This window comes from Schistocerca americana, chromosome 10 (genome assembly GCF_021461395.2).
Source record: "Schistocerca americana isolate TAMUIC-IGC-003095 chromosome 10, iqSchAmer2.1, whole genome shotgun sequence".
Lineage (NCBI taxonomy): Eukaryota > Metazoa > Arthropoda > Insecta > Orthoptera > Acrididae > Schistocerca > Schistocerca americana.
The window spans coordinates 168,736,334-168,750,047 of NC_060128.1; the positions used below are offsets into that span (position 1 = coordinate 168,736,334).

Here is a 13,714-nt window from a genome sequence, read left to right on the forward strand (position 1 = left end):
GTGTGCCTAGCATGCATGCGGGCAGGTTGGTTGGTTGCAAGCCTTCAACTGACTTCCTTTTAACCAACAGTGGTACCGAGGCAGTACCAGCTTTTATCAGAAAACACAATAGACCTCCATCCAGCTCTCCAATGAGCTCTCGTTCGACACTACTGAAGTCTCAAACGGCGGTCTTTTGTGGTCAGTGGAACGCACTCTACATGGCGTCTGTGTCGGAGCTGTCCTTGAAGTAACCAATTTGTAACAGTTCGCTATGTCACTGTGGTGCCAACTACTACTGCAATTGCAGTACGATGCGCAACTGCCATAAGCAGAGCACGATTTACTCCCCTGTAGGAAGCTGGTCTTCTTGCAACCATACTTTTTCGTGCCCACTGCAGCCAGCAATCACGTACAATGCTACCTTCCTGCCTAGTCTCTGTGCAGTATCGCAGAAGGAACATCCAGCTCTCATAGCCCTAGTACATGACGTCGTTCAAAGCCACTAATGTGCTGATAATTGAGTCTTTGTTGCCTCAAAGGCATCTTTGTCTAACAGCTCGCCAAATGCAATCTCTAAGGTATGTAGCGTTTACGACCGTTATACATGCATCCTAGTAGTGGCGCGATTGGCGAGAACTTTGAATAGATATCATCTTTTACATGTAGAAACACACCTATCAATTGTTGATTATGTCGAACAACTCTTTCTTAGTGTTGCGCTTTTTTCCGTCAGTGTTTTCTGCCGGCCGCTGTGGTCGAGCGGTTCTAGGCGCCTCAGTCCGGAATAGCGCTGCTGCTACGGTCGCAGGTTCGAATCCTGGCTCGGGCGTGGATGTGTGTAATGTTCTTAGGTTAGTTAGGTTTAGGTAGTTCTAAGTCTAGGGGACTGATGACCTCAGTCCCATAGTGCTTGGAGTCATTTGATTTGGGACTTGGGTACCAGCCAGGCATTCACGTAGTAGTATGTGGGAAACTGCCTAAAAATCACTTACAGGCAGGCTGGCACAGCGAGCCTGGACAGTAATTGACGGCAGATTCGATCCAAGGCCAGCGCCGTAAGTGGTGGTTAAATGCACACAGTTTTGCAGGGCATGTAAATATTGCATGCTTTCAATTTTTTTATTATTTTCTATTTTCTTAAAACCAAAAGTGGGAGGGATGCATTTTGGCACTTTCCTCTATTAATATCATAGAAACTGTACCAGATTATTTGGAACACTGGGTGAAACCAGCAAACTTCTCGCATTTGGTGGCACTACAGGATCCAACAGTGGATGATTACCTTCAGCTAGATATGCTGCACCTCTAGAAACCTCGCCATATTAAGGCCGTTATACATGTTATTGGTGGTGTTAAACTGTATTTAGCATGATGTCTCTTGTTTTTCTTTTCGTCCCGTGCGCATATGTACACACGCCTGTTCCAGCGTGACTCTCAGCTGTACTGTGCTCATCATAAGAATCAACCTTATGTAACCATTACATCATGTATCCTTCCGCGTGTGGCTTGAATCTCATTGGGTTTCTCTTCACGCGGAACGGAAGCCGAGCTGTGTCCAATACAATCACGTATGATCATAAGCACCTGTTTTATGCTATGTTACACGCACATAGACCGATAATGCGGGACAACAGCTTTACGGCGAATTTAATTTGGACGGCACTGGCAGCCAGATGGTCCTACTAACCTGTAATTATGTGAGCTGTTGCAGTTCATATGTAAAAAGAGACGAGCAGAGAAACAATATAGCTTCGAACGTCATTTAACTTTTAAAGAGAATGAAATAACATACGACAAAATTCCAGCACTACCGCATGCTTCGTAGGTGACCAGACGGAAAGCATAAAATGCTCTCGTTCTCCCTTAACAGAGTATTCTAATAACACACAAGAATGATGAAAATTGTTGACTTAAACACAGGGTAATTTTTCTGAGCGAGCTATGTGTAATGCAATAGCATACTGCAACGATTTCACCGTACTTTTGAATACCGACGCCACTGAAGGTATTAATTACATCAGTCGTCTGGTGATCCATTAGCTTCTTCCTTATCCGAATCGGGAAGAATACATTTCATTTCTGGAACTGTCACCTGCTACGTTGATAACGAGTCCATCAACAACAGAATCCACGAAGCCTCAAAGGCGCCGCATTTTCCCTTCTTCTTTTATGTCGAGACGTTCTATATGCCGCCAGCGTTCGACAGTGACATGTAAAAAACCTGCTTGCGTTAGTACCAGTACGTCTGGTAGCTTAACGGTCTGTTATTTCTCACGTTCTATATCAGTTCTGTTAGGGTCATATTGTAATGGTACACTAGCAAAAGTAAAAATGCAGCATTTATAAGGTGTGCTCGAGGCTGTGAAAATGATTGTTTTTAATATTTTTACGACTCTTAGCACTCTGGTACGTGTGAGACTACATCTCGACGCTGTGATCCAAGGCCAGCTTTTACGACTCTTCCAACTCTGGTACGTGAGACTACATCTGCGATATAAAATGGTCGTTGTCCAAATAAAGAATATTTGGTTTTTTATTTTTGTTCTAAAAATTAAATTGTTATGTTTTCTTAATTTAAGCAGGCCTTTATTAACAATCTTTCATAAAATATCGAAAGTTAAGAATTTATATTTGAAATGAAAACAGGACTTTCGCGTGCAGTATGTAATTAGAAACAAGAAGAGTACATTATTTATAAAAACATTATGATGAAATTTACAATTACGAGATTTTGGAATTTCAAATTGAACGAAAAACGAAAGATAACCAAGACGAGATTTGAACCAGTGATACATGAACTTCACCAGATTAACATGCCACTACGATACAGATTCCGCTTTATAACCATTGACTATTTGTACCTCAACTTTATCAAATATAGTGCCTCGGAAACCTTCAATGGCGATTTTTCCTGTAAATTTGTGAAAAACAGTAAGTACAACCTATTTCTCGCCACTTTTTAACTGCGTTAGACACGCATGTTTCACTACGGAGCAGGAAACAGCCTCAGCCATTTTCATACAGCGTATTAACAACGCGACAATCGGAGCACAAAAAAGTAGAGAGACTGTGACTGTACACGATTTTTGAAATAAAAAGTACAAAGGTAAAGAATGATTCAGAAAAACGTTGATGGCTGTGAATACATTAGAATATCTTAAAGTTTCATTTAACGTAACTTAGTAATAAGATATCCAATACATATAGAATATAGGCAAAATAATGCGAACACCTATACTTACTTGGGGATGGTTTATTAATAAGGGGTTGGACCCTCATTTGCCCGTAATACAGCTGCGATTCTTCTTAGAATACTGGTATATAATGACTGTATAGTTTCCAGTGGAATGTTGTGCCACTCCTCGATCAGAACCTCTTCTAACCCCGGTAGTGGCGAGGGAGGGGGAAATGTGCTCCGGAGTCTCCGGAGTCGCCCACAAGGGTTCGATAATGTTCAAGTCTGTGGACTGTGCTGGTCAAAGAAGACCATGCAGTTCAGTTGTATGCGCCTCATACCACGATTGTACTGTCCTGGCTGTGTGAATGGGTCCTGAAGTATGGCATCACTGTTAGGGAACAAAATTTGAAGATAATAATAATGGCGTGTGACCATGGACTCCCGTCAGGTAGACCGCTCGCCTGGTGGAAGTCTTTCGATTTGACGCCACTTCGGCGACTTGCGCGTCGAGGGGGATGAAATGATGATGATGATTAGGACAACACAACACCCAGTCCCTGAGCGGAGAAAATCTCCAACCTAGCCGGGAATCGAACCCGGCTCCTTAGGATTGACAGTCTGTCGCGCTCACCACTCAGCTACCGGGGGCGGACAAAATTTCAATCACCGGGTGTATCTGATCACCTAATGTGTTCACATAATTGTTGGCTGTAACACGGCCTTTGAGAGTAATGGTAGGACCAGCAGAATACCATGATAGGGTTGTCCAAACCATCACACTTCCATCCCCATGATTAACCGTTGGAATCAAGCAGTCAGGATTGTAGGCTTCTTTTGGCGTTCTCCAGATGTGAACCCGGCCTGATGTTAGAAATAACGAAAACGTTGACTCGTCGAACCATAAGACTGATTTGAACTGATTAGCTGTCCAGGATTTATGCTCCTGATATCAAGTTTCACGCTTCTTTGCATTGGTTGTCGTCACTGATGGTTTCGTTATAGCAGCTCGTCCGTTAATATTCGCTTTATGGAGTTGTCGACGGACGCTGTCGATAGATACGGAGTCTCGATAATGGTTATCGAGCTCCGCAGTCACTTTAGCAGTCGTAGTTTTCTGTTGTTTTGAGACAAGACAATTCGTGTTAGCGTACGACTATCTCTGTCATTTAGCTTTGATTTGCGCCCAGTATTACGTTTACACGATGATATCTTTCAATGTTTTGTCTAGGATGTGATGACTACTGCAATAGTTGCTCTCGAAACATTCAATAAGTTGGCTGTCTCGGTTACTGATGCTCCAGCTAACCGCGGCCCCACAATCTGCCCTCTCAGAATCTCTGTTACATCTGTCATTGCACGTGGACCTCGGCCTCTGAATGCAGCTACGAATGATGATGATGATGTTTGGTTTGTGGGGCGCTAAACTGCGTGATTTTCAGCGCCCATGTTGTCGTTGTTGTTGTGGTCTTCAGTCCTGAGACTGGATTGATTGATGCAGCTCTCCATGCTACTCTGTCCGCCCCGGTAGCTGAGTGGTCAGCGTGACAGACTGTCAATCCTAAGGGCCCGGGTTCGATTCCCGGCTGGGTCGGAGATTTTCTCCGCTCAGGGACTGGGTGTTGTGTTGTCCTAATCATCATCATTTCATCCCCATCGACGCGCAGGTCGCCGAAGTGGCGTCAAATCGAAAGACCTGCACCAGGCGAACGGTCTACCCGACGGGAGGCCCTAGCCACACGACATTTCCATTTCCATGCTACTCTATCCTGTGCAAGCTTCTTCATCTCCCAGTACCTACTGCAGCCTACATCCTTCTGAATATGCTTAGTGCATTCATCTCCTGGTCTCCCTCTACGATTTTTACCCTCCACACTGCCCTCCAATACTAAATTGTCTATGTTTCACTTCCATACATGGCTACACTCCACACAAGTACTTTCAGAAACGACTTCCTGACACTTAAATCTATACTCGATGTTAACAAATTTCTCTTCTTCAGAAACGCTTTCCTTGCCATTGGCAGTCTACACTTTATTTCCTCTCTACTTCGACCATCATCAGTTATTCTGCTCCCCAAATAGTAAAACTCCTTTACTACTTTAAGTGTCTCATTTCCTAATCTAATTCCCTCAGCATCACCCAACTTAATTCGACTACATTTCATTATCCTCGTTTTGCTTTTGTTGATGTTCATCTTATACCCTCCTTTCAAGACACTGTTCATTCCGTTCAACTGCTCCTGCAAGTCCTTTGCTGTGTCTGACAGAATTACAATGTCATCGGCGAACCCCAAAGTTTTTATTTCTTCTCCATGGATTTTAATACCTACTCCGAATTTTTCTTTTATTTTCTTCACTGCTTGCTCAATACAGAGATTGAATAACATCGGGGATAGGCTACAACCCTGTCTCACTCCCTTCCCAACCACTGCTTCCCCTTCATACCCCTCGACTCTTATAACTGCCATCTGGTTTCTGTACAAATTGTAAATAGCTTTTCGCTCCCTGTATTTTACCCCTGCCACCTTCAGAATTTGAAAGAGAGTATAACAATCAACATTGTCAAAAGCTTTCTCTAAGTGTACAAATGCTAGAAACGTAGGTTTGGCCTTCCCTTAATCTTTCTTCTAAGATAAGTCGTATGGTCAGTATTGCCTCACGTGTTCCAACATTTCTACGGAATCCAAACTGATCTTCCCCGAGGTCAGCTTCTATCAGCGCCCATACAAAGTCCAAATTTTTAGATTGTCCAATTTTTGCACAGTCCAATTTAGCCAATTTAGCAATTCTTAGAAGAAAGATTAAGAAAAGGCAAACCTACGTTTCTAGCATTTGTAGACTTAGAGAAAGCTTTTGACAATGTTGACTGGAATACTCTCTTTCAAATTCTAAAGGTGGCAGGGGTAAAATACAGGGAGCGAAAGGCTATTTACAATTTGTACAGAAACCAGATAGCAGTTATAAGAGTCGAGGGACATGAAAGGGAAGCAGTGGTTGGGAAGGGAGTAAGACAGGGTTGTAGCCTCTCCCCGATGTTATTCAATCTGTATATTGAGCAAGCAGTAAAGGAACAAAAGAAAAATTCGGAGTAGGTATTAAAATTCATGGAGAAGAAATAAAAACTTTGAGGTTCGCCGATGACATTGTAATTCTGTCAGAGACAGCAAAGGACTTGGAAGAGCAGTTGAATGGAATGGACAGTGTCTTGAAAGGAGGATATAAGATGAACATCAACAAAAGCAAAACAAGGATAATGGAATGTAGTCTAATTAAGTCGGGTGATGCTGAGGGAATTAGATTAGGAAATGAGGCACTTAAAGTAGTAAAGGAGTTTTGCTATTTGGGGAACAAAATAACTGATGATGGTCGAAGTAGAGAGGATATCAAATGTAGACTGGCAATGGCAAGGAAAGCGTTTCTGAAGAACAGAAATTTGTTAACATCCAGTATTGATTTAAGTGTCAGGAAGTCATTTCTGAAAGTATTCGTATGGAGTGTAGCCATGTATGGAAGTGAAACATGGACGATAAATAGTTTGGACAAGAAGAGAATAGAAGCTTTCGAAATGTGGTGCTACAGAAGAATGCAGAAGATTAGATGGGTAGATCACATAACTAATGAGGAAGTATTGAATAGGATTGGGGAGAAGAGAAGTTTGTGGCACAACTTGACCAGAAGAAGGGGTCGGTTGGTAGGACATGTTCTGAGGCATCAAGGGATCACCAATTTAGTATTGGAGGGCAGCGTTGAGGGTAAAAATCGTAGAGGGAGACCAAGAGATGAATACACTAAGCAGATTCAGAAGGAAGTAGGTTGCAGTAGGTACTGGGAGATGAAAAAGCTTGCACAGGATAGAGTAGCATGGAGAGCTGCATCAAACCAGTCTCAGGACTGAAGACCACAACAACAACAACACGTATGATGATGATGATGATGATGATGATGATGACGCCAACACAAACGCCCAGTACCCGGGCAGAGAAAATCCCCAACCTGCTCGGGAATCGAACCCGGGACCCCGTGAACAAGAGGTAGCAACGCTAGCCACTAGACCTCGAGCTGTGGACGCAAATACGGAGTGTGCACTACTTGTAAACGACCTGCACTGATGCCTCATCCGTACTGAACACGCGCAGTCCAGCACGACATGTGCCTTATCCACGTTGTTGTCCGTCATATACAACCATTCCATTACTAAGAACGTTGACATTATTTTGCCTGTCCCTGTAACTAGGACCCACTTCCAAGAGTGTAATAGCAATAGTGTACGTGTGCTACGACTTCTGACCAACCATGCCGTTTGTGTTTGTCTACATCATCAGGTGTATTCTTATGGTGAATATAGTGTGGCCCCGCAGTGTGTGACGCCTGGCGCTGTACCCACCTGTCATGGCGACGGCCTCTTCGAATGGTGTGGCAGTGCCCTCGGCTGGCCCCACTGCGCCGCCATGTTGCGCCCCGTTGGACAGCCGCTGCCAGTCCTTCCCCGACCCCAGGTCGGCCTCAGTGTCGGGACGTATCTTGTACACCCCGGCGCCAGTCTCCCCGCGCTCCTCGTCTGCCGACGCAACAGACGGCGTGCGTCACATGAGAAAAGACAACCTCACAAATGGAAAGCATCAAAAATGTGGATCAATGACAGTATCCAAAGACATATTGTCAACCTACCACGTAGAGGGTAGCGCCGTGTAACGGTACGTCATATAAATATTGACATTTTTATCGGTTGTAAACCGTAATTAAGTATTGTATGAATATAATTAGTGTAAAAGATATAGTTAATGTTCTTGAAACAACTGATATGCAGTTGTTAATTAAAGAGTAACATCTTTATTTAATTTCCATGAAAATAAAAAAAGGATCAAAAGAGACGCGATTGTACGGCCGAGGAGGAAGGACGTATTTTTTGGTACACACTGTTTTGTTTCGCTATACGGAAGGCAGTCATTGAGCGGCTACACATACTTTATGTAAGTTATTCGTATTTATTACTAAAATAAATTTGTTATTATTATTACAAAATGAATTTCTTTGTAATAGTTGTCACCTCAAATGCTCGCAGTGGCTAATTATTTTTAATAAGCATTTTTTCAGTAATTTGCGCTGCGAGAAGCTCATCTTCCGATGCAGCCTCTGGTCGGCCATTACGCGCCGAAACATTAATTTATTTTTAGTGTTAACAGTGACTGTAAATGCGAGAGATTTCGTTACATAAGAAACTTTTTAAATTGCAACAGATAATTAATTTACGTTAAAGTTCATGTTTTTAAAATATACAGATTCAGTGAGTTCAGTAAGTTTTATTTTGGCCGCTTCACGGCAACAATCGAAATTCTCTCGAGCCTTGCTTTGCAATCAATAAATAGAAATTAACAAAATTACATTCAATTCAGTTAACGGCAACTGTATTTTAGTCATCACGTTCAAAATATAAAGTTGGTACATGAATAACTGGGGCCCTTCAAGAACCCGTTTCATATTTACTTATGCACGTAAATAAAAGTGATAAGAAAAGACAATATCCCTGAGAGAAAGAATCATGCTGATAAATTAAAAATAAAAATATATAAAATATATATAAATAATTTCCTTTGTATATAACGAATAACGAATCTCAAACGGTCGACACAAACTGACGTCACAGCCGATAAAAGTAGCCCGTCTAAGTAAAAAGGAAATGCTGTGAAATTACAGAAACGAAGAGCGGAAATATACTTAACCATTTATTTACACTGAAAAATACATTTATAGAAGACGCTGGAACTGACCGACAGCAACATCAAATACATCCAGGGTGACAATTATTGAACTACACTGAAGAGCCAAAGAAACTGGTACGCCTGCCTAATATCGTGTAGGTACCCCGCGAGCATGCAGAAGTGTCGGAACACGTCGTGGCATGGACTCGACTAATGTCTGAAGTAGTGCTGGAGGGAATTGACACCATGAATTCTTCAGGGCTGTCCATAAATCCGTACGAGAGGGTGGAAGTCTCTTCTGAACAGCACGCTGCAAGGCACGCCCAGATATGCTCAATAATGTTTATGTCTGTGGAGACTGGTGGGCAGTGGAAGTGTTTAAACTCAGAAGACTGTTCCTGGAGACACTCTGTAGCAATTCTGGACGTGTGGGGTGTCGCACTGTCTTGCTGGAATTGCCCAAGTCCGTCGGAATGCACAATGGTCATGAATGGATGCAGGTGATCAGACAGGATGCTTACGTACGTGTGACCTGTCAGTGTTGTATCTAGACGTATCAGGTGACCCATATCACTCCAACTGCACATGTCCCATCCACCAGCTTGAACAATCCCCTGATGTCCTTAGGTTAGTTAGGTTTAAGTAGTTCTAAGTCTACGGGACTGATGACCTCAGATGTTAAGTCCCGTAGTGAATAGAGCCATTTGAACCATTTTTGAATATGCATGCCTATACCAGTTCCTTTGACGGTTCAGTGTATACAAAAAAACTGTAAATTAGTTACAAAGTATCGCATGGACACACTTTATTCAACATGTAAAAATCACTACAGGTATTCAGATTTAGGTTATGACATGTTCGATATGCCTGTCCTCATTGGTAATGATGTGGCGCAGACGAATAGCGAAATTCTGCATGACCCGCTCAAGTGTCGGAACACTGATTCTGTCGATGAACTTCGGAATGGCTGTATTCAGCTCAGCAGTGTTTTGGGTTTATTTCTGTACACCTTATCGTTAATATACCCCACGAAAAGGAGTCGCACGTGTTCAGCACCGGAGAATATGGCAGCCAACCGCGGCCCATGTCAAATGGCCTCTGGATACCACAGAGCCAGAATGCAGTCCCCAAAGTGCTCCTCCACGACGTCCAACACTCTCCTAATCCCACGTGGTCATGTTCCGTCTTGCACGAACCACATCGAAATCAGTGTCACTAGAGGTAATGGGGATGAAAAAAATGGTTCAAATGGCTCTGAGCACTATGGGACTCAACTGCTGAGGTCATTAGTCCCCTAGAACTTAGAACTAGTTAAACCTAACTAACCTAAGGACATCACAAACATCCACGCCCGAGGCAGGATTCGAACCTGCGACCGTAGCGGTCTTGCGGTTCCAGACTGCAGCGCCTTTAACCGCACGGCCACTTCGGCCGGCAATGGGGATGAAATCATCTTCCAAAACCCACACGGAAGTCACCATGCCATCATAGAATATCGCACCGGTTATTGTGTGTGTGAACTCTGCGCACTATGAAGTCACCCGTTGAGGGTGAAGAGACTTCTCTAACGCGAAATCTGAATCCTCAGTCCCCCAAATGCGCCAATTTTGCTTATTGACGAACCCATCCAAATGACAATGGACTGGAACGCCCTGCTTAAATCCCCAGGACAGCTGGAATTGTGGAAAGGGGCCAAAAGGGGCTTTCAGCTACACTCAAACACCTATAACAACATATTTAGTTGTCCAAACAATACAGCAAAATTTTTGAACAGGCCACACTATTTTAAGCCTTAAGGGCACAACAACTTGAATTTAAAAACGGCTGAAAGCCATTAACTTAAAATTCAGACTGAAAACAGAATATTTAGAAGGTAGAAGGCCTCACTTAAGTCGGTTCTATAACTTGGCTGAAGGCCCAACAAATCTAACATTGCAAAGGAAACAAGTTTAGTTTAAAGATGGCTGAAGGCCCATGATTTAAGAATGCAGGTAAAATTAATTAAAAAAAAAACAAGGCAGAAGACCTTATCTTCAATTAAGCTGAAGGGGCCCACACAGTCTGATACTTGAAAAACAAGAGTATCAATTTAAGAACGGCTGCAGGCCGATGACTTAAAACAACTAAAATAAATTTTAGTAGGGAGAAGGCCCAAAGCTTTATCTTTAAACAATATTTTAAGCAGGATGAAGGCCCATTATTGAAAAACACAATTACAATGAATTTTAAAAAGGAAAAAGGCCCAAAGCTTTATCCAAAAAAATATTTTAAATGAGGCTGAAGGCCCAAACAATGCAAGACTTTACAAGTAAGGAACTTTCAATTTTAAAGCGGCTGAAGGCCCATTATTTAAAACCCAACTAATAACATACAAATTCAAACCATCGGCTATGAGCCATTACAAACGCCAATAGGAAAAGGCAGTACAGCCAGCGGCGCTCAGAAGTTTCCGGGGGTCGGTCTGCACTTGAAATATTAACGCTCTCTTAGGGGAGACAGGTAGTCGGCCCAACTATATCCGATCCGCCGGCAACCCAAGCAAGAGACAGTCAACGGACCCACCGACAAGACGACTTGCTTTCCACCCGACCACTGCACAAGCAACTCCAAAGCCAAAACGTAAAAGGCGTAGCCGCACAGAACCAAGTATGCATAAGCTCTCAAAATTACACACACGTGTTGGACAGCGACAACACGGTGAGGAAAGGACACTGCCTGAATTTTACGTTAGTGGCCAGGGCAGGTAACCGGAACGCTAACGGCCACAAGGCAGAAAATTCCGCTGGTGCACCTGGACTTGAAATAACCAAAATACAATTAAACTCCACCAGATTGTGGCCAAACTTTCGCCCACTCTAACACTCTCTGTTGCTCACGGGAATACCCCCAACAGCCAACCATGAAAACCAACGGCACGATGTGAACAGACTGGCTTCGGTAATTAAATCGCCACTCAACTTTGATGTCCTGGGTCCGTGAGCCACGAACCTCGTAGCAATCGGAACAGCTCCCACACACTCCGACACTGCGTAGAGACTGCCAGCGGGACCGGCCCACTGCGCGGCACGGAGATTTCCTGGCTGATCCACACCAACCGACCGACTGCCGCGCACCGGCTAGCCGGAAACTGTCAGCACCAGACCAAAGATAGTACAAGGTGCGAATATCGATACACACCGCTGCTGCCACACGTAGAAAGAAGAAGAACCATGGCATAACAGCAATAACTGCGGGAAACCAAACGCAGAGTAACAGTCAAAGCTTAAACCGACACATAAGCCGGGGCTAGCACTGCTCATAAGCCTCGTCGCTAAACCATGTATCCGCATACTAATTCCCATTACGCCCTGCAGCCAACCGTGCAGTTTGAATGTGCTAACACAAACCGTTTAGGAGTTACGGTTCAATAGTTGTCGCCCTGTAGCTGTGCACATCTAAGCATATCCAGATACACCCGGCGCGAAGTTCGGACATCGATATCGGCAACATATCGGCTGAAGTTGTCTTTGAGCCCCTGCATTGCGTGCCCATTTGTTTCCTCACCCGCAGGAAATGAATCACATGTTGTTAGATCCGGTGAACTTGGTGGCCATACATGTTCGCTGACATCTCGTTCCTCAGTGAAAACAGCGTGAACATGTTCCTGGGATACCTTAGATGCGTAGCAGTTGCTCCGTCTTGCTGGAAGAAACGGTATTGTCTTTCATATTCAGTGAGTTGACCACAAAATGTATCAACAACTTCCATACATGCAACCGGGTTGAGGATGATGCAAAAAATATCGGTACAATGCTGCGCTTTCCTGTTGCACCACACGAAACGCCGATTGTTTCTTCATGGAGTGCTCCTTGACACACGATGTTAGGGGTCCTCGTTGAGCAGTATCTCGTGTCCTGTAAACTCAAGTGACCGAAAAGATGCTTCATTACTCATGGTGTAATGGAAAGGGTCTAGCAAACCATCGCTGATGTTATTCAAAAGCCACGTGTGGTAACCCACACGTTTATGACCGGCATCCTCCGGTAATTGCTACACAACTGTTACACCAAATGACCTCAAATTAAGACTTTGCAGTCAGTACCCACTGAATACAGTAGTACAAGTCGCTGAGGAATGAAATAAATAGGAAGTGCAGGGAAGCTAAGACGAAATGGCTGCAGGAAAAATGTGAAGACATCGAAAAAGATATGATAGTCGGAAGGACAGACTCAACATACAGGAAAGTCAAAACAACCTTTGGTGACATTAAAAGCAATGGTGGTAACATTAAGAGTGCAACGGGAATTCCACTCTTAAATGCAGAGGAGAGAGCAGATAGGTGGAAAGAATACATTGAAAGCCTCTATGAGGGTGAAGATTTGTCTGATGTGATAGAAGAAGAAACAGGAGTCGATTTAGAAGAGATAGGGGATCCAGTATTAGAATCGGAATTTAAAAGAGCTTTGGAGGACTTACGGTCAAATAAGGCAGAAGGGATAGATAACATTCCATCAGAATTTCTAAAATCATTGGGGGAAGTGGCAACAAAACGACTATTCACGTTGGTGTGTAGAATATATGAGTCTGGCGATGTACCATCTGACTTTCGGAAAAGCATCATTCACACAATTCCGAAGACGGCAAGAGCTGACAAGTGCGAGAATTATCGCACAATCAGCTTAACAGCTCATGCATCGAAGCTGCTTACAAGAATAATATACAGAAGAATGGAAAAGAAAATTGAGAATGCGCTAGGTGACGATCAGTTTGGCTTTAGGAAAAGTAAAGGGACGAGAGAGGCAATTCTGACGTTAAGGCTAATAATGGAAGCAAGACTAAAGAAAAATCAAGACACTTTCATAGGATTTGTCGACCTG

General features: G+C 43.4%; 1 protein-coding gene across 1 annotated transcript in view; it reads right to left on the reverse strand.

Annotated features, from left to right (window-relative positions):
* LOC124552347 (synaptic vesicle glycoprotein 2A-like) overlaps positions 1-13,714 on the reverse strand; it is a 79,328-nt gene that overhangs the window by 36,833 nt on the left and 28,781 nt on the right. Inside the window, exon 2 of the mRNA XM_047126616.1 lies at positions 7,544-7,717. Coding sequence (XP_046982572.1) covers positions 7,544-7,717 — 174 coding nt within the window. The remainder of the gene's footprint in view (positions 1-7,543; positions 7,718-13,714) is intronic.